Raw genomic sequence first — 26429 nt, forward strand, 5'->3', positions numbered from 1 at the left:
GGAGGAGGAGGACAGAGGAGTCTGGAGGAGGAGGAGGACAGAGGAGTCTGGAGGAGGAGGAGGACAGAGGAGTCTGGAGGAGAGGACAGAGGAGTCTGGAGGAGGAGGGCAGAGGGGTCTGGAGGAGGAGGAGGAGGACAGAGGAGTCTGGAGGAGGAGGGCAGAGGGGTCTGGAGGAGGAGTACAGAGGGGTCTGGAGGAGGAGGACAGAGGGGTCTGGAGGAGGAGGAGGAGGACAGAGGAGTCTGGAGGAGGAGGGCAGAGGGGTCTGGAGGAAGAGGAGGACAGAGGGGTCTGGAGGAAGAGGAGGACAGAGGGGTCTGGAGGAGGAGGACAGAGGGGTCTGGAGGAGGAGGAGGACAGAGGGGTCTGGAAGAGGAGGAGGACAGAGGAGGAGGAGGACAGAGGAGGAGGAGGACAGAGGGGTCTGGAGGAGGAGGACAGAGGGGTCTGGAGGAGGAGGAGGAGGACAGAGGAGTCTGGAGGAGGAGGAGGACAGAGGAGTCTGGAGGAGGAGGAGGACGGAGGAGTCTGGAGGAGAGGACAGAGGAGTCTGGAGGAGGAGGGCAGAGGGGTCTGGAGGAGGAGGAGGACAGAGGGGTCTGGAGGAGGAGGACAGAGGAGTCTGGAGGAGAGGACAGAGGAGTCTGGAGGAGGAGGACAGAGGGGTCTGGAGGAGGAGGACAGAGGGGTCTGGAGGAGGAGGAGGAGGACAGAGGAGTCTGGAGGAGGAGGGCAGAGGGGTCTGGAGGAAGAGGAGGTCAGAGTGGTCTGGTGGAAGAGGAGGACAGAGGGGTCTGGAGGAGGAGGAGGACAGAGGGGTCTGGAGGAGGAGGAGGACAGAGGAGGAGGAGGACAGAGGGGTCTGGAGGAGGAGGACAGAGGGGTCTGGAGGAGGAGGAGGAGGACAGAGGAGTCTGGAGGAGGAGGAGGACAGAGGAGTCTGGAGGAGGAGGAGGACGGAGGAGTCTGGAGGAGAGGACAGAGGAGTCTGGAGGAGGAGGGCAGAGGGGTCTGGAGGAGGAGGAGGAGGACAGAGGAGTCTGGAGGAGAGGACAGAGGAGTCTGGAGGAGGAGGGCAGAGGGGTCTGGAGGAGGAGGAGGACAGAGGAGTCTGGAGGAGGAGGAGGAGGACAGAGGAGTCTGGAGGAGAGGACAGAGGAGTCTGGAGGAGGAGGGCAGAGGGGTCTGGAGGAGGAGGAGGACAGAGGAGTCTGGAGGAGGAGGAGGACAGAGGAGTCTGGAGGAGGAGGAGGACAGAGGAGTCTGGAGGAGGAGGAGGACGGAGGAGTCTGGAGGAGAGGACAGAGGAGTCTGGAGGAGGAGGGCAGAGGGGTCTGGAGGAGGAGGAGGAGGACAGAGGAGTCTGGAGGAGAGGACAGAGGAGTCTGGAGGAGGAGGACAGAGGGGTCTGGAGGAGGAGGACAGAGGGGTCTGGAGGAGGAGGAGGAGGACAGAGGAGTCTGGAGGAGGAGGGCAGAGGGGTCTGGAGGAAGAGGAGGACAGAGGGGTCTGGTGGAAGAGGAGGACAGAGGGGTCTGCAGGAGGAGGAGGACAGAGGGGTCTGCAGGAGGAGGAGGACAGAGGAGGAGGAGGACAGAGGGGTCTGGAGGAGGAGGACAGAGGAGTCTGGAGGAGGAGGGCAGAGGGGTCTGGAGGAGGAGGAGGACAGAGGAGTCTGGAGGAGGAGGAGGAGGACAGAGGAGTCTGGAGGAGAGGACAGAGGAGTCTGGAGGAGGAGGGCAGAGGGGTCTGGAGGAGGAGGAGGACAGAGGAGTCTGGAGGAGGAGGAGGAGGACAGAGGAGTCTGGAGGAGAGGACAGAGGAGTCTGGAGGAGGAGGGCAGAGGGGTCTGGAGGAGGAGGAGGACAGAGGAGTCTGGAGGAGGAGGAGGACAGAGGAGTCTGGAGGAGGAGGAGGACAGAGGAGGAGGAGGACAGAGGAGTCTGGAGGAGAGGACAGAGGAGTCTGGAGGAGGAGGGCAGAGGGGTCTGGAGGAGGAGGAGGAGGACAGAGGAGTCTGGAGGAGAGGACAGAGGAGTCTGGAGGAGGAGGACAGAGGGGTCTGGAGGAGGAGGACAGAGGGGTCTGGAGGAGGAGGAGGAGGACAGAGGAGTCTGGAGGAGGAGGGCAGAGGGGTCTGGAGGAAGAGGAGGACAGAGGAGTCTGGAGGAGGAGGGCAGAGGGGTCTGGAGGAGGAGGAGGAGGACAGAGGAGTCTGGAGGAGAGGACAGAGGAGTCTGGAGGAGGAGGAGGAGGAGGACAGAGGAGTCTGGAGGAGGAGGAGGACAGAGGAGGAGGAGGACAGAGGAGTCTGGAGGAGAGGACAGAGGAGTCTGGAGGAGGAGGGCAGAGGGGTCTGGAGGAGGAGGAGGAGGACAGAGGAGTCTGGAGGAGAGGACAGAGGAGTCTGGAGGAGGAGGACAGAGGGGTCTGGAGGAGGAGGACAGAGGGGTCTGGAGGAGGAGGAGGAGGACAGAGGAGTCTGGAGGAGGAGGGCAGAGGGGTCTGGAGGAGGAGGAGGAGGACAGAGGAGTCTGGAGGAGAGGACAGAGGAGTCTGGAGGAGGAGGAGGAGGAGGACAGAGGAGTCTGGAGGAGGAGGAGGACAGAGGAGGAGGAGGACAGAGGAGTCTGGAGGAGAGGACAGAGGAGTCTGGAGGAGGAGGGCAGAGGGGTCTGGAGGAGGAGGAGGAGGACAGAGGAGTCTGGAGGAGAGGACAGAGGAGTCTGGAGGAGGAGGACAGAGGGGTCTGGAGGAGGAGGACAGAGGGGTCTGGAGGAGGAGGAGGAGGACAGAGGAGTCTGGAGGAGGAGGGCAGAGGGGTCTGGAGGAAGAGGAGGACAGAGGAGTCTGGAGGAGGAGGGCAGAGGGGTCTGGAGGAGGAGGACAGAGGGGTCTGGAGGAGGAGGACAGAGGGGTCTGGAGGAGGAGGAGGACAGAGGAGTCTGGAGGAGGAGGGCAGAGGGGTCTGGAGGAAGAGGAGGACAGAGGGGTCTGGAGGAAGAGGAGGACAGAGGGGTCTGGAGGAGGAGGACAGAGGGGTCTGGAGGAGGAGGAGGACAGAGGGGTCTGGAGGAGGAGGACAGAGGAGTCTGGAGGAGAGGACAGAGGAGTCTGGAGGAGGAGGACAGAGGGGTCTGGAGGAGGAGGACAGAGGGGTCTGGAGGAGGAGGAGGACAGAGGAGTCTGGAGGAGGAGGGCAGAGGGGTCTGGAGGAAGAGGAGGACAGAGGGGTCTGGAGGAAGAGGAGGACAGAGGGGTCTGGAGGAGGAGGACAGAGGGGTCTGGAGGAGGAGGAGGACAGAGGGGTCTGGAGGAGGAGGAGGACAGAGGAGGAGGAGGACAGAGGGGTCTGGAGGAGGAGGACAGAGGGGTCTGGAGGAGGAGGAGGAGGACAGAGGAGTCTGGAGGAGGAGGAGGACAGAGGAGTCTGGAGGAGGAGGAGGACAGAGGAGTCTGGAGGAGAGGACAGAGGAGTCTGGAGGAGGAGGGCAGAGGGGTCTGGAGGAGGAGGAGGACAGAGGAGTCTGGAGGAGGAGGAGGACAGAGGAGTCTGGAGGAGGAGGAGGACAGAGGAGTCTGAAGGAGGAGGAGGACAGAGGAGTCTGGAGGAGGAGGAGGACAGAGGAGTCTGGAGGAAGAGGAGGACAGAGGGGTCTGGAGGAGGAGGAGGACAGAGGAGGAGGAGGACAGAAGAGTCTGGAGGAGGACAGAAGAGTCTGGAGGAGGAGGAGGACAGAAGAGTCTGGAGGAGAGGACAGAGGAGTCTGGAGGAGGAGGGCAGAGGGGTCAGGAGGAGGAGGAGGACAGAGGAGTCTGGAGGAGGAGGAGGACAGAGGAGTCTGGAGGAGGAGGAGGACAGAGGAGTCTGGAGGAGGAGGAGGACAGAGGAGTCTGGAGGAGGAGGAGGACAGAGGAGTCTGGAGGAGGAGGAGGACAGAGGAGTCTGGAGGAGGAGGAGGACAGAGGAGGACATATTTATACGTTTACTCACAACAAACACAAAGGTCTGATTACACATCTCTTCAGGGACAGTATCTAAAACTGGCTTCAGAGAGCAAAGAGCACAGCAGTGCACATAGAGGTTACAATCCAGGAATAAACATCCATATCTCACAGTCCTGCTGCTACTAACAGCATACACAGTGGTTTTATTACTGCTGGAGTCTGTATGGTCACACCTGCTGACAGGTTCCTTTTATTCCTCCTATCTATACCAGTAACAATACAGTCCGTGATCTCTCTCTTCCCTCTTTTATCCACAGTAAAACTTGTCTAACACTTTTCTCTGCGTCATCCTGCAGCTTTAACTTCCTGTACTCTATTGTTTAGGGGAGCTTATACAGTAACATTTAGGATCATCTGAATTTTCCTAACAGATTGAGGCAAAACTAAAATGAAGAAGTTAGAATTGTGTCCTCCGTGCCACTTCCTCCACAAAACATTTACCATCCTGACCCTTTGCCAAAATGTGCGTTCACTGAGGAGGAGAAGGGGGTCAGTGTCTACAGAGCTAATAATTCAGGCTACTCTAATCTGAATACCTATGTAACAAGCTGATAGGTCTATCAACACATGTCCCTATGGGGCACCCTCCTGCAACTTGTACACAAAAGGAAACAAGAATCTACATCACCCAGAGCAGAGATCTGCTGTTACCCTCGCACACTACAAGTCTCAACAGTTAACATTGGGCACCCTCCTGCAACATGCAGACGACAGCTCAAAGGAGAGGATAATCTCTAAAGAATCAATAGTAAAAGATTTACTTAATGTAAATCAATGTAAGTCGCATTCTGATCACTTTTCCCTGTTAAGCAGCCTCTGACAACTTGTGCATGAAATGTCACAACATAATCATACCCCCAATAATCATCCAGATTGGGGGTGTAAAGTTATGTGATACCCTTCTGGACAATGCATGCCAAAAATTCCAGCAGGAAATCTATTGTTACAGCAAAATCATCTGTCAGCACAACCTTCCTGGGTACCCTCCTGCAACTTATACATGACAGGTCACAACAAAAGGCACCATATACAACATCCAGCTTTGACAACAAACACTAAAATCTCTTTTACAGCAAATCTATCAGTTAATACAGTTGAATAGTCTTTTCTGGGCACCCTCTTGCAACTTGTACATGATATATTACAACAAAGAGATCCATTTCACATGGAGTGTTCTGCATTATTAACGCTCTGCTACAGTAAATTCATCTGTTTGTGCTGCAATAGATACAAGATGATGAAGTATCATTACTGGGCACCATCCTGCAACTTGTACATTATATATCACAACAGACAGATCCAGATCATAGATCTGCATCAATGTCACCAAAGGACATGAGCAGGAATCCTTCTTTTAAAACAAATTCATCTATTAGTGCTACACCAGAAACACAATGATGAAGTATGTTTGCTGGGCACCCTCATGCAACTTGTACATTATATATTGCAAGAATCAGATCCACATCAGAGGCATATGGGCCACATTTATCACAGCTTGTATGCTTGAAAACAGGCACACAATCTGTGATTTAGCCACAATTACTTCTCCCCCCTCTATGCCTGATGAGGAGACCTGGTGTAGAAGACCCCCAGCAGCTCAGAGCAGGAGTATCCTGATAGATCTGGCGATTGCCAGGAGGTGGGGCAACACCATATCCACATCAGAGCTATAGATCTTTGATATCACAGATCCCAGCAGTCATCCCTATTTTAGAGCAAATTCATATGTTAGTGCTGCAACACATACAAGATAATGAAGTATCTCTACTAGACACCCTCCTGTAACTTGTACAATATATATTACAACAGATGAATTCAGATGAATTCCACATCGTAGATACCACAAGACCCAGCTAGTAATCCCTCTTTTAGAGCCAATTAATCTTTAAGTGCTACACCAGACACAAGATGATGAGGAATCTATCTATTGGTTACCCTCCTGCAACTTGTACATTATATAACACAACCGACAAATACACATCAGAGCTCCACATCCGTGACACCACAGATGCCAACACTAATCCCTCTTTTAGAGCAAATTCATATGTTAGTGCTGCACCAGATAAAAGATGATGAAGTTTCTCTACTGCACACCCTCCTGCAACTTGTACAATATATTACAACAGAAGGATTCAAATTGGAAGTCTACATCTTTCACATCACAAGGCCCAACTAGTAATCCCTCTTTTAGAGGCAATTAATCTGTTAGTGCCACACCAGACACAAGATGATGAAGTCTTTCTATTGGTTACCCTCCTACAACTTGTACATATACATATACACATCAGAGCTCTACATCTTTGACTCCTCAGATCCCAGCAGCAATCTCTGTTTTACTGTTTCATGTGTTAGTACTGCATCGGATGCAAGGTGGTGAAGAATCTTTACTGGGCACCCCCCTGTGACTTGTACATTATATATTGCAACAGATGGATTCAATTTGGAAGTCTAGATATTTGCAAAATACAGCAGTAAGCCCTCTTTTAAAGCAAATTATTCAGTTAATGTCACGCCAGACACAAGACAATAAAGTATGTCTACTGGGCACCCCCCTGCAATATGTACAGTTTTGCTCTGCTGGATATTTGCTGGGCTCAGCAGGACTTCATTGTATCGCACTCAGCAAAACAAACAAACCACAATATTTTCTGCCTCCCCCTTCGCTGAACAAAGATTTCAGGAACTATATTGTCCAAATCACATGACTGTGTTATGCAAGAGACCAGACGTAAACATGGACGAAAATAGAAAGGCGCAAAACTGGGTAAAAAAACACAATTTCAAGACTTTTCACATATTTTTAGGTGCTCATACTTGATACCTCAAGGAATAGATTCACAATGAACAAGCACAATTACAATAATCCTACAGTCACGGCTGAGGCATCCTTGGGATTGCAACATGATTGCTTGCACTTACACCAGTGTAGGATGTGGCGCCCTCCCTGGTCATTGTTAGATTGCAGATGGTAGTTACCTCTTTTGGCATTTCCCTGGGGAAGAAGAAGTACGGGATGGAGGTCAGCGCCACAACACTCGCCGCCACTATGAAGCCCAGCCACCAGGCTCCGATCCAGCGCGGGTCACTGGGGGTCAGCACTATCTCACCTGGAGGAGAGGGAAATCAGGAATATGAGACTGATGAGGCTGCACTGGTCTCTTACAAAGACCTTCAGAACCTGGAGAGGGGATATTCAGGACCTGCAGAGGAGATGTACAGGATCTGGTGAAGGGATATGTAGGACCTGCAGAGGGGTGTGCAGGACACAGGGAGGGGATCTGCAGGACACAGAGAGGGGATGTGCAAGAACTGCAGAGGGATGTGCGGGGTCTGTAATAGGGTGTGCAGGACCTGCAGAGGGGATGTGAAGAATCCATGGAGGGGATGTGCAGGATTCGCAGAGGGGTGTGCAGGACCTGTAGAGAGATTGTGAAGGACACAGAGAGGGGATGTGCAGGACCTGGAGAGGGGATGTGCAGGACCTGTAGAGGGGATGTGCTGGACCTGTAGAGGTGATGTGCGGGACCTGTAGAGGGGTGTGCAGGACACAGAGAGGGGATATGCAGGACCTGCAGAGGGGATGTGCAGAACCCATGGAGGGGATGTGCAGGACCTGTAGAGGGGTGTGCAGGACAAAGAGAGGGGATATGCAGGACCTGTAGAGGGGTGTGCAGGACAAAGAGAGGGGATATGCAGGACCTGCAGAGGGGTGTGCAGAATCCATGGAGGGGATGTGCAGGACCTGTAGAGGGGTGTGCAGGACACAGAGAGGGGATATGCAGGACCTGCAGAGGGGATGTGCAGGACCCATCGAAGGGATGTGCAGGACCTGCAGAGGGGTGTGCAGGGTGTGTAATAGGGTGTAAAGGACCTGCAGAGGGGTGTGCAGGACCCATGGAAGGGATGTGCAGGACCTTCAGAGGGGATGTGCAGGACCTGCAGAGGGGATGTGCAGAACCCATGGAGGGGTCGTGCAGGACCTGCAGAGGGGTGTGCAGGGTGTGTAATAGGGTGTAAAGGACCTGCAGAGGGTATGTGCAGGACCCATGGAAGGCATGTGCAGGGCATCTGGTCAGGATTGTAGTGGAATCTAGCAGCTCCTGGACCTTATTTTCCTCTTTGCTGTTCGGTCTCAGGATACAGATGATACAGAAGCTAAATCACATGAAATTTTATAAAATTATTATAGTTTATCAGCATCCCATCAGATTTCTACCATTGTGTGGCCACCATTAGATTGTGAGCTCCTCTGCTTCCCCAGGACAAGGATGTGAATGCGCTGTAGGTTACATTGTATATTCCATGAAATACATTACTGTGGTGACAAGAAGAGGAAATTGATGTCTCAGCGTGTGATGCTGAGACTCTCTGACCTAGATACGTCTAGATGCTTAGATACATCTGCCCCACTCTAAACACATAGCAGAGTAAAGGTCTTGGGTGGCTAGACGCAGCATATGCCCATAATAGACATTGTATGAATCAGCAGAAGGCTGCGATGCTCTGCAGCAGGCACCTTGGACCGGTGGCAGCCGCCGGTGGCTCTCAGCGATCACACTCACTGGCTGGGAGCTTGTCAATGTCTACATAGTAGCGTAACATGGCGGATCCCAGGATGAAGGCGACGCCAGGGCCCATCACCGTCACAGCGAAGAGGATGCCTGCCAAGAGACAAGAACAGGGAGGAAAGGGTTACGTTAACACTTTGTATCCCAAATAATTCCAATGTGATAGAGCTGAATGTGAATTATCTCTTTTATTAAGCATGTGGGCGGGGCTGTGACAATTGTGCTATGAAGGGTTAATCATAAATTACAATAAACAGTAATAACAGTAAAAAAATACTTCTTAAAGGGGTTGTCCAGAATGAGAAAGCCCTGGAGGTAATAGCTCCACACTACTACATGGGTTGTGTCTCATAGTGCAGCATAAACTCATTTACTTGCACATTGAGAGGTAGAAGAGGCACAGATGGAAGGAAAGGGAAGGAGCCCAGGGGGGTTATGGGTAGTGGACGTGGTGGAAGGATAGAAAGTTCAAAGGGGTGGATAGAAGATTAGTATGGAGCCATGGAAGCAGAGGGATGGATCTGATGAAGAATAAGATGGAATCAAGACAAGACATGGAAGAACCAAGGATGGACCTTGAGAGAAGCAAAACAGGACAATGATGGACAGGCATGGAACCAAGGCAGGAGAATAACCTAAGCAGCAGATGGAGAACCCAAAGCAAGACTAAAATGGGAAAAAGTCAGTACAAAGAAGGAACCAAGATAGGACAAGGGTGGAACCATGTCAGGACCAAGGAAGTAGGACCAAGGAAGGAGGATGGAACCCAGAAAGATACATGCGGAACCAAGACAGGACAGTGATAGAGCCAGGATAGGACAAGGGTGGGACCAGGTCAGGGCAAGGAAGTAGGACCAAGGAAGGAGGATGGAACCCAGAAAGATACATGCGGAACCAAGACAGGACAGTGATAGAGCCAGGATAGGACAAGGGTGGGACCAGGTCAGGGCAAGGAAGTAGGACCAAGGAAGGAGGATGGAACCCAGAAAGATACATGCGGAACCAAGACAAGACAGTGATAGAGCCAGAATAGGACAAGGGTGGAACCATGTCAGGACCAAGGAAGTAGGACCAAGGAAGGATGATGGAACCCAGAAAGATACATGTGGAACCAAGACAGGACAGTGATAGAGCTAGGATAGGACAAGGGTGGGACCAGGTCAGGACCAAGGAAGGAGGATGGAACCCAGAAAGATATATGCGGAACCAAAACAGGAAAGGGATAGAACCAATATAGGACAAGTGTGGGACCAGGTCAGGACAAGGTTAAGACTATGGCAGGACAAGGATGCAAGCCAGGCAAGACACAGGTGAAACCAAGGCGGATAGGGATAGAACCAAGATATAACAAGGGTGGTACTAGGTCAGGACAAGAATGAGACTATGGCAGGACAAAGATGGAACCCAGGCAGGACATAGGTGGAACCAAGGCAAGATAGGGACAGAACCGAAATAGGACAAGGGTGGAACCATGTCAGGACCAAGGAAGGAGCCAAGTCATGCCAAGGATTGAACATGTGGAACCAAGACAGGACAGGGATAGAGCCAAGATAGGTAAAGGGTGGGACTAGGTCAGGAGAAGGATAAGCCTATGGCAAAACAAGGATGGAACCCAGGAAGATAAATATGAAGCCAAGGCAGGACAAGGTTAGAGCCAAGATAGGACATGGGTGGGACCAGGTCAGGTGAAGGATAGGACTATGGCAGGACAGGGATGGACCCAAGGCTGGATAAGGATTGAACCAAGACCGGAATAAAAAAGAAACAGGGGGAACTGGGGCAGATAGATAGGACAAGGCTGGAAAGAGAGGAAGCCAAGGAAGGACAAGCATAGAACCACGGCAGGAGAAGAATCATACCATGGTGGGACAGGGTGAATAAGGACTAGGATGTAAACATGGCAGGACATGGAATAGAGGACAGGTGTAAACGGCACCACTGGATGGAGGCAATTAATCTGAAGTAAGACATGGGTGAACCTAGAGCAGGTGACAAGTGGATTGGAGGCCGGACATGGATGGAAGAAAACAGATCAATGATGGAAAGCTCCAGTCTGGAAGATGGTGGAAAGGAACAGAAGGAGGAAAGAGCTGGAGAAGGAGGATGAAGCCAAGAGGACAAGGATGGAGGCAAGACAGAAGGAGAGGAGGGTGAGAGAACTAGGACAAGAAGGACGGGGATAGGATTAGGGGACAACGAGAGGAACACAACATGACGAGAACCAGGTTCTCCTAAGTCTCCATCCTTCTACTGATTTATCTAAGATATTCCGACACAAATCCTCTAATAGACTCCAGAGCAATTATCTGCCTCAAATAGATAAAACTGGATGTGATCTACATGAAATATTCTAAAAACATCCAAGAAAATGAATCCCATAAATCCTAACAAACCTAATGAGCCCCCCCCCCCCCTACGCCTCGTTATATGATCTCCTCAGGACACGCGGCGTCCCTGATCTGTGACATGACAGGAGGCGCAGCAGCACTGCCATTATGCAGGACGCCTCTTGTTATCTGGGGATTACCCAAATCACAGTCACACAGTGTCATTTATCAGCAAATATCTGATGGTGCATAATATACAAAGCACAGAGCGTCCGCTCCCCGACGCTGCACACATTATACAGATTATCTGCCCCCCCCCGCCCCCCCCGACCAATCTATTATCTCATCAGGGGAATATGGAGAGAGGAATGTAAGATACAGACAGAGATAGATAGATAGATAGATAGATAGATAGATAGATAGATAGGAGATAGATAGATAGATAGATAGATATGAGATAGATAGATAGATAGATAGATATGAGATAGTTAGATAGATAGGAGGTAGATAGATAGATAGATAGGAGATAGATGGATATGAGATAAATAGATAGATATGAGATAGATAGATAGATAGATAGATAGATAGATAGATAGATATGAGGTAGATAGATAGATAGATAGATAGATAGATAGATAGATATGAGATAGTTAGATAGATAGGAGGTAGATAGATAGATAGATAGATAGATAGATAGATAGATAGATAGGAGATAGATAGGAGGTAGATAGATAGATAGATAGATAGATAGATAGATAGATAGGAGATAGATAGGAGGTAGATAGATAGATAGATAGATAGATAGATAGATAGATAGATATGAGATAGTTAGATAGATAGGAGGTAGATAGATAGATAGATAGATAGATAGATAGATAGATAGATAGATATGAGATAGTTAGATAGATATGAGATAGATAGATAGATAGATAGATAGGAGGTAGATAGGAGGTAGATAGATAGATAGATAGATAGATAGGAGATAGATGGATATGAGATAGATAGATGATAGATAGATATGAGATAGAGAGATAGATAGATAGATATGAGATAGATATGAGATAGATAGATATGAGATAGATAGATAGATAGATAGATAGATAGATAGATAGATAGATAGATAGATAGGAGATAGATAGATAGATATGAGATAGATAGATAGATAGATAGATAGATAGATAGATAGATAGATATGAGATAGATAGATGTGAGATAGATAGATAGATATGAGATAGATAGATAGATAGATAGATATGAGATAGATAGATAGATAGATAGATAGATAGATAGATAGATAGATATGAGATAGATAGGAGGTAGATAGATAGATAGATAGATAGATAGATAGATAGATAGGAGATAGATGGATATGAGATAAATAGATAGATATGAGATAGATAAATAGATAGGAGATAGATAGATATGAGATAGATAGATAGATAGATAGATAGATAGATAGATAGATAGATAGATATATAGGAGATAGATAGATAGATATGAGATAGATAGATAGATAGATAGATAGATAGATAGATATGAGATAGATAGATATGAGATAGATAGATAGATAGATAGATAGATATGAGATAGATAGATGTGAGATAGATAGATATGAGATAGATAGATAGATAGATAGATAGATAGATAGATATGAGATAGATAGATAGATAGATAGATAGGTAGGAGATAGATAGATAGATATGAGATAGATAGATAGATAGATAGATAGATATGAGATAGATAGATAGATAGATAGATAGATAGATAGGAGATAGATAGATAGATAGATAGATAGATATTAGATAGATAGATAGATAGGAGATAGATACATAGATAGATATGAGATAGATAGATAGATAGATATAGATAGATAGATATGAGATAGATAGATAGATAGATAGATAGATAGATAGATAGGAGATAGATAGATAGGAGATAGATAGATAGATGTGATGTGATTGGCGGTCGCTCTCACCTATGTACAGGGGGGAGTTTCTTTTGCTGGCAAAATCATCAATGTAAGAGATCCCGAATGGCTGGATGGGGACCCCGCCGATCCCCAGCAGGATCTGACCCATGAAGAGGATGGAGAGGACGTCCTTGTTTTCCCTTTGGTTCTTGGTCAGACACTGGTCGGTGCCGGGGCTTTGGTTCTGGTGGGGCTGACAGATGTCCGTCATGTTGCTGTACACACCTGCAGGACACGATCTGATCTGTTACGCGTCTTTCTTAGGCTTTAGTCATTATTTTGTAATTTAAGATTTTTCTCCTCTGGCCAGTCAGTATTTACATCTCCTCTAGACCACCAGGGATCATACACTCATCATCTTCTTATATAGATCACACACACACTTGTGAGTCTAGTGATAAGGTTATAGGATCGGCCCTCGATGGTCCTTGTTATTACGTTTAGATAGACCACCAGGGAAGCAGGTATCCCCTTAGACCCCACGCCAGCTTTGACCATCTGAGGTTGAAATTTTAACCCTTACCCGCATCTTCATTAATCCCTTCTCTACTGTAGAACACTATGGAGGTAGGAAGGATCCTAGGCGTGACCCATTTCTAGGCTTCTTGGATGTCCCTCTGTGGTGTCCATCCAGTCCCTCAGGATTGTCAGACATAACCCTGGAGGATTGTCCCCCAATACTTTACTTACTGGCCACAGATTTGTCGTATTCATACTGTCCCATGATGAAGTGAGGTAGACACATGATGAAGCCAGCAGCACAGACCACCAGGGCACCAAATCCAATGAAGCGCGGCCGGTGGACTCTGCTCCCAAAGTAACTGACGAAGACAATCAGGACCGTGTTCCCGATCTGGAACCAGACGTAACGAGAGCAATTACCAAAAACATCTCATTTACCATAAGATATTTCCAGATAGACCCCTATATCTCCATACTCCATGAGGTGGTCGAGATGTTTCACCTCCGCCTTGTATCCCCCACACCCAGGACCTGGGACCATCCTAAGATTGTATCTGCCATCATCAAGTCAAGTCTGGAGTCTCTGATAGCTTTTTAGGTCTGGGATCTGTTTTAGTGAATAGGGTCTTATCTGTTGTCTAAGTTATTTTAGTCATCGGTTTGCGGTCTGTATTTTATGGTCTGGGGTCTGTATTAACTTATGGGGTCTTATATGCTATTTACGTTATTTAGCATCTGGTTTGTGGTCTGTATTTTATGGTCTGGGGGTCCGTATTTTATGGTCTGGGGTCTGTAGTAACGTATAGGGTCTTATATGTTATTTAGCATCTGGTTTGTTTTCTGTATTCTATGGTCTGGGGTCTGTATTTTATGGTCTGGGGTCTGTATTAACGTATAGGGTCTTATATGTTATTTAGCATCTGGTTTGGGGTCTGTATTTTATGGTCTGGAGGTCCGTATTTTATGGTCTGGGGTCTGTAGTAATGTATAGGGTCTTATATGTTATTTAGCATCTGGTTTGTGTCTGTGTTTTATGGTCTGGGGTCTGTATTTTATGGTCTGTGGTCTGTAATAACATATAGGGTCTTATATGTTATTTAGCATCTGGTTTGGGGTCTGTATTTTATGGTTTGTGGTCTGTATTTTATGGTCTGGGGTCTGTAGTAACGTGTAGGGTCTTATATGTTATTTAGCATCTGGTTTGTGGTCTGTATTTTATAGTCTGGGGTCTGTAGTAACGTATAGGGTCTTATATGTTATTTAGCATCTGGTTTGTGGTCTGTATTTTATAGTCTGGGGTCTGTAGTAACGTGTAGGGTCTTATATGTTATTTAGCATCTGGTTTGGGGTCTGTATTTTATGGTCTGGGGTCTGTAGTAACGTGTAGGGTCTTATATGTTATTTAGCGTCTGGTTTGGGGTCTGTATTTTATAGTCTGGGGTCTGTAGTAACGTATAGGGTCTTATATGTTATTTAGCATCTGGTTTGGGGTCTGTATTTTATGGTCTGGGGTCTGTAGTAACGTGTAGGGTCTTATATGTTATTTAGCATCTGGTTTGGGGTCTGTATTTTATGGTCTGGGGCCTGTAGTAACGTATAGGGTCTTATATGTTATTTACCATGTGGTTTGGGGTCTGTATTTTATGGTCTGAGGTCTGTAGTAATGTGTAGGGTCTTATATGTTATTTAGCATCTGGTTTGTGGTCTGTATTTTATAGTCTGGGGTCTGTAGTAACGTGTAGGGTCTTATATGTTATTTAGCATCTGGTTTGTGGTCTGTATTTTATAGTCTGGGTTCTGTAGTAACGTATAGGGTCTTATGTGTTATTTAGCATCTGGTTTGGGGTCTGTATTTTATGGTCTGGGGTCTGTAGTAACGTGTAGGGTCTTATATGTTATTTAGCGTCTGGTTTGGGGTCTGTATTTTATGGTCTGGGGTCTGTAGTAACGTATAGGGTCTTATATGTTATTTAGCATCTGGTTTGGGGTCTGTATTTTATGGTCTGGGGTCTGTAGTAACGTGTAGGGTCTTATATGTTATTTAGCGTCTGGTTTGGGGTCTGTATTTTATGGTCTGTGGTCTGTAATAACGTATAAGGTCTTAGGTGTTATTTAGCATCTGGTTTGGGGTCTGTATTTTATGGTCTGTGGTCTGTAATAACGTATAAGGTCTTAGGTGTTATTTAGCATCTGGTTTGGGGTCTGTATTTTATGGTCTGGGGTCTGTAGTAACGTATAAGGTCTTAGGTGTTATTTAGCATCTGGTTTGTGGTCTGTATTTTATGGTCTGGGGTCTGTAGTAACGTATAGGGTCTTATATGTTATTTAGCATCTGGTTTGGGGTCTGTATTTTATGGTCTGGGGTCTGTAGTAACGTATAGGGTCTTATATGTTATTTAGCATCTGGTTTGGGGTCTGTATTTTATGGTCTGGGGTCTGTAATAACGTATAGGGTCTTATATGTTATTTAGCATCTGGTTTGTGGTCTGTATTTTATAGTCTGGGGTCTGTAATAACGTATAAGGTCTTAGGTGTTATTTAGCATCTGGTTTGTGGTCTGTATTTTATGGTCTGGGGTCTGTATTTTATGGTCTGGGGTCTGTAGTAACGTGTAGGGTCTTATATGTTATTTAGCATCTGGTTTGGGGTCTGTATTTTATGGTCTGGGGTCTGTAGTAACGTGTAGGGTCTTATATGCTATTTAGCATCTGGTTTGGGGTCTGTATTTTATGGTCTGGGGTCTGTAGTAACGTATAGGGTCTTATATGTTATTTAGCATCTGGTTTGGGGTCTGTATTTTATGGTCTGGGGTCTGTAGTAATGTATAGGGTCTTATATGCTATTTAGCATCTGGTTTGGGGTCTGTATTTTATGGTCTGGGGTCTGTAGTAACGTGTAGGGTCTTATATGTTATTTAGCATCTGGTTTGGGGTCTGTATTTTATGGTCTGGGGTCTGTAATAACGTATAGGGTCTTATATGTTATTTAGCATCTGGTTTGTGGTCTGTATTTTATAGTCTGGGGTCTGTAGTAACGTATAGGGTCTTATATGTTATTTAGCATCTGGTTTGGGGTCTGTATTTTATGGTCTGGGGTCTGTAGTAACGTATAGGGTCTTATATGTTATTTAGCATCTGGTTTGTGGTCTGTATTCTATGGTCTGGGGTCTGTATTTTAAGGTCTGAAGTCTGTGTTGTATTTTGATGTCAGGTCCAGGGTCTTTGTAAAATTGAAATGTTTAGGTTTTAATTTAGTTTTAAGTCTGATCTTGGGTCTAGTTAATTTGAGGCTTTGTCCATTCATCTTTTATCTAATTTATATTTGAGTCTGGGGTCTGTTTTAGCATAGAGGGTGTTATCTCTTGTCTAAGTTATTTTACCATTTGGTTTGGGGTCTGCATTAATGTAGAGGGTCTTGTCTGTTGTTCAAGTTATTGTCTGGTTTAAGCTCTTTTATTTTGGTTTCTGGTGCAGGATCTTACTGTTATAATTTTTAGGTCTGAAGTCTTGTTTCTAGGTGTTTTGGGGATTTGTATTAATGTTTGGGGTATTGTATGTTATTTATGCTTATTAGCATCTGGTTTGTGGTCTGTATTTTATTTTGGTGTGTGGTCTGGGGTGTTTGTAATAATTCAATTGTTAATTTCATGTAACGTCTGATCTTGTGTCTAGATCATTTGGGGGTTTGGCCATTGATCTTGCATCTAATTTATTTTGGAATCTGGGGTCTGTTTTTGCCTGGAGGGTCTCATCTGTTTAAGTTATTAAGCGTTTTCTTTTAGGTAGGTATTTTATGGTCTGGGGTTTGTATTAACATATTGGGGCTCATTTACTTAGGGTTCCGGAGAGCACATTTTAATCACGTTACCCGACGGTTTCCGTTTTGCGTGGAACTGCCCCGGGATTTTAGTGCCCGATTTTGGATTTTGGTGCATCGGCACCGGCTTGTACGCAACAAAAATCAGGGGGGCGGGCCCAACGGATTCGGACAACGTGCAAGATTTTACATTTAGAATTGTGTCGCAAGACACGCACTTACAAGCACCGGGAAGAAGCAGGTGAACTCCGGCGGAACTCGGCTCGGAAGCGACAGGAAATTGGACGCACAACGTTAGTGGATCGCGGCAGACCCAAATCCTCGTCGGACTGTCCGAATCGGCGATCGCTACAGGACCGGGTAAGTAAATCTGCCCCATTGGGTCTTGTGTGATGTTTACATTTTTATAATCTGGTTTAGAGTCAGGATTATACTTAGGGTTCTGATCTGGAGTCTATAATTTTTAGGTCTGAATTTAGTTTAAAGGGAACCTACCACCCCGATTTTATCTGAAGGCCGCAGGTGCCGGGGGACTCGGACGAGCGCCACAGCTAAAAAAATTTACATATTCCGGCATTAAAGTTTTCTAAAAGATAGCTGGGACGTGAGGATTAGCCCAAAAAAGGGCTATCCTCACGTCCCATTCATCCACCTACCACCCGATCTACCTTTATAGGTAGAATCGGGGTGGTAGGTTCCCTTTAAAGTCTGATTTTGGGGCTAATCAACCCCGTATCTCATTTTTTTGTGGTTTCTGTTACCTTTTTTGGTCTGGGATGTGTTTTAGTGCATATGGTCTTATCTGTCTTATTTAGCATTTGGCTTGGGGTCTGTATTTTATTATATTTTATTATTATTAGGACTAAGTCTGAACGTGGGTCTATTTATGCTTGGATTGGGCCATTATTAATCCTGTAATGGGGTCTGATTGAGAGATTGGTATTCATTTGCTTTGATCTGGGGTCTTACTTGGGGTCTAATTTGATTTAGTATCTGGTTTGGGTTCCGTATAAGATGATTTGTCTCAGTCTATTTTGGGGTCTGGTCTAGTGTCTAGATCTGACTTGAGAATTATGAAGAAATCTGTCTTAGATTTTAATACTTAGTTGTGAATTTGCTTTGGGTTTATGTTAGTATTATTTGTCTTGTTGTCTGGTGTAAACAGTCATTTAGCTTCTGGTTTGGGGTTTATATAAGATTTTTTTGTTCTGGGGTCTATGTATCACTGTTAATAGAATATTGGGGTCTAAATTTATGTTTGGGGTCAGTGTAACCATTGTTTCTGAATATGTTTTCCTGTCGTGTTGGGAGTCTCTGATAGATTATTAGTCCGATGTGAGAATTTATTTTGGGGTCTGGGGTCTGTATGTGATAAATGTGCTGCAATGTATATTAGTTTGGGTTCTGGATTAGGGCCCTAGATCTTATTATGAGGAGCCACAATTCACAGCAGAACCTGCAAGGGAGGTTATATAGGAGAATCATGGCAGAAGGCCGCTATATCCCCACCAAGAACATTGCTGGGAGCCCCCCTGGAAAGCAGCAGTCACCTCATTAAAGGAGGCCAAGATCCCCGACGTCTGACTGGAGAGTCCAAAGCGTTTCTCAATGGTGGAGATAGAACTCTTGAGGTATCCGGAAAGAAGGAGCTGAGAAAGCTGCAGGAGGCCATGACATACCACGAAGACCTGAGGCAACAAGAAGACATGTTACTAAGAACAATGTATACAAGAATGAAGAGCTGATGATTAGTAATGTCATGTATGTACACAGTGACTGCACCAGCAGCAGAATAGTGAGTGCAGCTCTGGGGTATAATACAGGATGTAACTCAGGATCAGTACAGGATAAGTAATGTCATGTATGTACACAGTGACTGCACCAGCAGCAGAATAGTGAGTGCAGCTCTGGGGTATAATACAGGATGTAACTCAGGGTCAGTACAGGATAAGTAATGTCATGTATGTACACAGTGACTTCACCAGCAGCAGAATAGTGAGTGCAGCTCTGGAGTATAATACAGGATGTAACTCAGGATCAGTACAGGATAAGTAATGTCATGTATGTACACAGTGACTTCACCAGCAGCAGAATAGTGAGTGCAGCTCTGGAGTATAATACAGGATGTAACTCAGGATCAGTACAGGATAAGTAATGTCATGTATGTACACAGTGACTGCACCAGCAGCAGAATAGTGAGTGCAGCTCTGGAGTATAATACAGGATGTAACTCAGGATCAGTACAGGATAAGTAATGTCATGTATGTACACAGTGACTTCACCAGCAGCAGAATAGTGAGTGCAGCTCTGGAGTATAATACAGGATGTAACTCAGGATCAGTACAGGATAAGTAATGTCATGTATGTACACAGTGACTGCACCAGCAGAATAGTGAGTGCAGCTCCGGAGTATAATACAGGATGTAACTCAGGATCAGTACAGGATAAGTAATGTCATGTATGTACACAGTGACTGCACCAGCAGCAGAATAGTGAGTGCAGCTCTGGAGTATAATACAGGATGTAACTCAGGATCAGTACAGGATAAGTAATGTCATGTATGTACACAGTGACTGCACCAGCAGCAGAATAGTGAGTGCAGCTCTGGAGGCGGTTACCTCGTTAGAGGAGGGTGTGGCTGTGTGTGGAGCTGCTCTGTGCTTGTGCTCCTGAGCTCCTGGAGGATCCATCTACCTACCCAGGGCCTGCTCTCTCCTCTCCCAGGGGGGTAGGAGAGGACAGCAACTGGCCAGTGCTTTGGAGGACTCAGGGGTGAGACGTTCCACCAGGAGTCGTAGTAAAACGGCTCCTACTCCCCCTGAGTCCAATGTGAAGCAACACCGTAAGAAGCCGGACGTCCATGATGGTGCGGGTGAGAGCGGTCCTTCCGGGGCTGGAGCCATGAAGCGGAGTGCTCACAGAGGTAAGGCTGACCATGCGGGGGGAGGCTGGGCGGTGCAGGGACCCCGGGAGTCTTTGTCCACCTATGCCTCCCGGGTCCAGAGCCACCTCTGTGAGTACGAAGAGGCGACCAAGACCATCAGGAGGCTCCGGGAGGAGCTGCGTTGTGCCCGCGCCAGGGCGAACACAGCGCCAAAGAAGCGAAAAACTGAGATATGTTGTGAAATTAACAAACTTAAAGCGGATATTGATAAACTGCTGAAAAGAAAAAACTTTATTTGTAACCACAGCGGACCATTTAACCCCTTAAGGACGCAGCCTGTTTGCAGGTTAAGGCTCGCAACTTTTTTTTGAAATTTGACCAGTGTCTCTTCCTGTGGTAATAACTTTTGAACACTGTTACTTATCAAAGCGATTCTGAGATTGTTTTTTCCCCACATGTTGTACTTCATTTTAGTGGTAAATTTTGGCTGATAAGTTTTGCGTTTATTTACAAAAAAAAGAAAAAAATGATGAATTTTTAGAAAAATTTGCCATTTTCGAAATTCTAAATCACCGCGTTTTCAGGCAGATAGATTTACCACCTAAATAACTTGCATAATAACATTTCCCATTTGTCTACTTTACATTTTCATAATTTTTGAAATGTTTGGATAATTTATTTTGACGTCACGCGGCCTACAAATCGAATAGCGATTTTCCGTATTTTCGGAATTGACTATTTTGGGGATAAATACTGTTTGAAATCAAATTTTACATATTTAGCAACAAAACCCCCTATATAACCAACCCATTTTCAAATCTGCACCCCTCAAACTATCAGAAACAGCATTTATAATGATTGTTAACCCCTTGAGATCTTCATAGTAATTGAATCAAAATGGCGGTGAAATTTAGAATGGTCAAATTGTTCCCTTATACGTTCATTTAGCCCTAAAATTTACACATTTCCAAAATATAAAAAGAGAAAACCCACCATAAAATTTGTTCTACAATTTCTCCTGAGTGCAGCGACCCCCCACATGTGGCCGTTACTTGTGTTATGGGGGCACAGCGAGGCGCAGAAGGGAAGGAGCACCCTGCAGCTGCCAGGATTTTAGTTTTCTGGTTGCCCCCTTTTGAAGGCTATAAAATTTTCTCTTTTCCGTTATTTGGGCCATGTGACGGCATTTTTTTTTGCGGGACGAGATGCTTTTTCCAGTGTTACCATTTTGGGGTTGGTATCACCTATTGTTGAAAATTTTGGAACTTTTTTTGAGGTCATGAGTAGAAAAGCATCAATTTTGTACTGGATTTTTTACTTTTTTTTTCTTTCGTGTTCACCGTATAGCCTAATAATCCTGTTATCTTTATTCTATGGGTCGATACGATTACGGGGATACCAGACATGAATATTTTTTCTTATGTTTTACTAAATTTGCCAAATAAAACCCTAATGTGGGGAAAAATCTATCATTTTTGCATTGCCGTCTTCCAAGTGGCATAACATTGTTACGCTTTTGGCTACAGAGCTGGTTGATGGCTTGTTTTTTGCGGGACATGTTGTTCTTTGCAACAATATCATTCTGGAGTACATATGTTTTGTTGATCACTTTTTATTGCATTTTTAGTGGGATATAATAGGTAAAAAATCATAATTTTTGGCGGGTTTTTGACGTTTTATTTTTACGGTGTTCATCATATGGGTTCAATAGTTATTTAGTTTTATTCTATGGATTGTTACGGACGCGGTGATACTATATATGTGGGGTTTGTGTTATGATTTAGACTTTTCTGAGCGTTATATGTCTCTTTATATGTTTTGGGGCTTATGGGCATTTTTAGTGATTTATAAAGTAATTTTTTATTGAAAAACATTATTTTGTACATTTTTTACATGATCCACCATGGGATATGAACAAGCAATCATCTGATTGCTTGTTCTTGATAATACTCTGCAATACTAATGTATTGCAGGGTATTATCAGATGCATAGGCTGACACTTTGCCTTTAAGATGACGTCACAGACGCCATCTTAAAGGTAAACCCTCCAGGCTTCTCTGGGGTCCCGATCGGACCCCAGAGGAGCCAAAACAGCGATCGCCCCCCCCGAAAACGGTGCGGGGGGCCGATCGTGGGGTAAAGACCCCCAGAAGGCATGTTAAATGCCGCGGTCGCGTTGACCGCGGCATTTAATGGGTTAAACACCCGCGATCGGAGCCCACTCCGACCGCGGGTGTTAGCCGGGGATGTCAGCGGTAGATTACCGCTGAAATCCCGCGGCTAACGATGCCGGTTCGGCTGCTGTACAGCGCTGAACCGGCATCGTCTCTGCGCCGTAGCTGTACTGCGCTGAGCGCTAATCGCAGGACTCAGCGCAGTACAGCTACGGCGCAGAGCGCTAAGGGGTTAAAGAAAAACTTTTAAATGATGACCGATTTGCTCAGATGGCTGATAACAGAGAGCAAAGGCTGATGGGGTTGCAGCCTGCGAGCCAGGTGGAGGAGGAGGAGGATGATGATGATAACGAGCAGCAGTTCCCACCTGGCGGCCTGCAGGAAGATCAGCAGGCCTCGTGCAGTGGGCCCCCTGCAGGACAGCCAGCAGTAACACCTCGCTCGGGGGAGGACAGTGACACCGGCAGCCAGGGAGGGGCGCTCATGGCGGAGATCCGGCTGCTGGAGTCCCCAGTGCGCATGCAGAACTTTTCGTTTGGTAATGAACTCCCAGAGGAAGCCGCTGGGGGGAGCAGCCGGAGGAAGAGTAAGAAGACCAGGCCCAAGCAGCAAGAAGAGGTACGTTTCATCTTTACCCCCCTCCCTGTACACCCCCCCGGGCAAAGCGCAGGGTCAGCTCACTGTGCAAGCCCTGCTACCCAAACCCCCCCGAGTTCTGCTGTGGACCCGGTGCAAAGGTGCAGGGAGATTACAGGTGTGACATCTGATGTGGCGATGGGCTCCGTGACTGCTCAAATAAAATTAAAACCATACCCACCAGGAGCTCAGGCCCCTTTAACCCTAACTAATATTCGCCGATAAAATAAACACACAGAGACTTGTATTAAAGTTGAACTTATGTGGGTTGACGTGAGGGTCGGCCACAGCTTTATATATTAATGTAATAAAATTTCTTAAATTTTTATATATTATTTTGTTTGTATTATTTAAAACATAATCTTAACAGGTAACAAATGAAAACAATAAACAAAGAGCAACAAAACCCCTCCCACCTGTATGCCTGCCAGCCAATGGGCATGTAGGCCAAATAACCAAACTAACCGCCAGCTGTGACAAAGCAACGCCGAAAGTACCTGAAACAAAAGGGAGGGCGGGTGGGAAACGCAATCCGGAAAGAGGGTGAGTGACGTCTGCAGCCCCTATTTATGCTATGCTCACTTCCTGTACCACCCACGCCACAAGCCCGCCCCTAGACACGTAGCCCCCACCTCCCTGGCATACGCAGGGAGACAGAAAGGAAAGGGAAAAACCACCTCAGTTAAAGAGGGCCTATTCCTGTACTTATAACCCCGCTAACTAAGACCCCTTTGTGCAGTCATTAGCCCAACGGCTATACGCCTCCGGGCTTGCAACTCTGTTTGTGGTAACCAGGGCCAGATTATAGGCGGGGCTCCCGGGGCTCGAGCCCCGGGGCCCCCACCAGATCGCACCTCCCACGCCACCCGTCTGAGATACCCGACGCTCCCAGACTCAGGTGACCGCCTCCCCGCTCATCTCCCTGGACGACAGACAAGCCCCCTTTACAGGTGACACCGCCTCCACCTCCAAGGCTGCCCCCCACAGGTTACCGCCTCTCGCCTGCCCATCACCGGCATGTGTGGCCGAACAACCAACCCCCGCCGGCCCGCCTGAATGAGAAAACCCGCTCGATTGCCCCGCCCCCCCCCCCCCCGCTCCGTTCGAACAGTCACCCACCGCCCCTTTCTCATCCCCATCCGAACAAGCGAGCCCCAGCATAGGTGACCGCCTGCCGGACCGCCCATCCCCCGCCATGCATAGCCGTGACATCAACCCCCCCGCCCGGACAAGCAACCCCGCTTGAGCCCCCCCCCCCCCTCCCCCGCTTGAAAAAGCACCCGGCGCCCCCCCCTCCCCATCTGAACAATCGTCACCCCCCCCCCCCCCTCCACCCCCCAGCTTGAAAAAGCACCCGGCGCCCCCCCCCTCCCAAGCGACCCCCCCGCCGGAACAGGCACCGCCGACCCCCTCCCAGCCGAACAACAACCAAAAGACCCCTCACCCGCCTGAAGCCACGGCCGGTAAGATAAGTATATACATATGTATTTATCTGTGTGTATATACTGTGTATATATGTATGTACTGTTTATTTATGGGTATATACTGTTTATTTATGTGTGTATACTGTGTATATGGGTATATGCTGTTTATTTATGTGTACATACTGTGTATATGGGTATATATGCATCTACTTTGTATATACTGTGTATATGGGTATATATGCATCTACTGTGTATAGATGCATATACTGTATTTATACACGCATATATGTGTGTACTATATATATATATATATATATATATAATTATATATTACGCTGGGTATATGGTATGTATGTATGTATTTGCTGTATATACTGAATGTGTGTATTTGCTGTATGTGTGTATATACTTTATGAGTTTGTATATACTCTGTGTATTAGTGTATAAATGTGTGTGTATATATGGGTGCAAGTATATGCGTGTAGAACTTTATCTGTGTGTATATAAGTATATAAAGGTGTGTATATATCAGTGTGGGGGATGTATATCTGGCCCTAGTATGTAGCTGTGTTACTGGGGATGAGCCGGCTGTATGTAGCTGTGTTACTGGGGATGAGGCGGCTGTATGTAGCTGTGTTACTGGGGATGAGCTGGCTGTATGTAGCTGTGTTACTGGGGGCGAGGCGGCTGTATGTAGCTGTGTTACTGGGGGCGAGGCGGCTATATGTAGCTGTGTTACTGGGGGCGAGGCGGCTGTATGTAGCTGTGTTACTGGGGATGAGCCGGCTGTATGTAGCTGTGTTACTGGGGATGAGCCGGCTGTATGTAGCTGTATTACTGGGGGCGAGGCGGCTGTATGTAGCTGTGTTACTGGGGATGAGCCGGCTGTATGTAGCTGTGTTACTGGGGGCGAGGCGGCTGTATGTAGCTGTGTTACTGGGGGCGAGGCGGCTATATGTAGCTGTGTTACTGGGGGCGAGGCGGCTGTATGTAGCTGTGTTACTGGGGATGAGGTGGCTGTATGTAGCTGTGTTACTGGGGATGAGCCGGCTGTATGTAGCTGTATTACTGGGGGCGAGGCGGCTGTATGTAGCTGTGTTACTGGGGATGAGCCGGCTGTATGTAGCTGTGTTACTGGGGATGAGCCGGCTGTATGTAGCTGTGTTACTGGGGGCGAGGCGGCTGTATGTAGCTGTGTTACTTGGGGCGAGGCGGCTATATGTAGCTGTGTTACTGGGGGCGAGGCGGCTGTATGTAGCTGTGTTACTGGGGATGAGGTGGCTGTATGTAGCTGTGTTACTGGGGATGAGCCGGCTGTATGTAGCTGTGTTACTGGGGGCGAGGCGGCTGTATGTAGCTGTGTTACTGGGGATGAGCCGGCTGTATGTAGCTGTGTTACTGGGGATGAGCCGGCTGTATGTAGCTGTATTACTGGGGGCGAGGCGGCTGTATGTAGCTGTGTTACTGGGGATGAGCCGGCTGTATGTAGCTGTGTTACTGGGGGCGAGGCGGCTGTATGTAGCTGTGTTACTGGGGATGAGCCGGCTGTATGTAGCTGTGTTACTGGGGGCGAGGCGGCTGTATGTAGCTGTGTTACTGGGGGCGAGGCGGCTATATGTAGCTGTGTTACTGGGGGCGAGGCGGCTGTATGTAGCTGTGTTACTGGGGATGAGGTGGCTGTATGTAGCTGTGTTACTGGGGATGAGCCGGCTGTATGTAGCTGTATTACTGGGGGCGAGGCGGCTGTATGTAGCTGTGTTACTGGGGATGAGCCGGCTGTATGTAGCTGTGTTACTGGGGATGAGCCGGCTGTATGTAGCTGTGTTACTGGGGGCGAGGCGGCTGTATGTAGCTGTGTTACTTGGGGCGAGGCGGCTATATGTAGCTGTGTTACTGGGGGCGAGGCGGCTGTATGTAGCTGTGTTACTGGGGATGAGGTGGCTGTATGTAGCTGTGTTACTGGGGATGAGCCGGCTGTATGTAGCTGTATTACTGGGGGCGAGGCGGCTGTATGTAGCTGTGTTACTGGGGATGAGCCGGCTGTATGTAGCTGTGTTACTGGGGATGAGCCGGCTGTATGTAGCTGTGTTACTGGGGATGAGCTGGCTGTATGTAGCTGTGTTACTGGGGATGAGCCGGCTGTATGTAGCTGTGTTCC

At 47.4% G+C, this 26429-nt stretch overlaps 1 protein-coding gene across 1 annotated transcript in view; it reads right to left on the reverse strand.

Moving 5' to 3' along the window:
• Positions 1-26429, reverse strand: part of SLCO2B1 (solute carrier organic anion transporter family member 2B1) — an 83339-nt gene that overhangs the window by 31809 nt on the left and 25101 nt on the right. Inside the window, exons 3-7 of the mRNA XM_072133804.1 lie at positions 18704-18841; positions 13566-13728; positions 12882-13100; positions 8574-8672; positions 6988-7118 (exon numbers count right to left, since the gene is read on the reverse strand). Coding sequence (XP_071989905.1) covers positions 6988-7118; positions 8574-8672; positions 12882-13100; positions 13566-13728; positions 18704-18841 — 750 coding nt within the window. The remainder of the gene's footprint in view (positions 1-6987; positions 7119-8573; positions 8673-12881; positions 13101-13565; positions 13729-18703; positions 18842-26429) is intronic.

This window comes from Engystomops pustulosus, chromosome 2 (genome assembly GCF_040894005.1).
Source record: "Engystomops pustulosus chromosome 2, aEngPut4.maternal, whole genome shotgun sequence".
Classification (NCBI taxonomy): domain Eukaryota; kingdom Metazoa; phylum Chordata; class Amphibia; order Anura; family Leptodactylidae; genus Engystomops; species Engystomops pustulosus.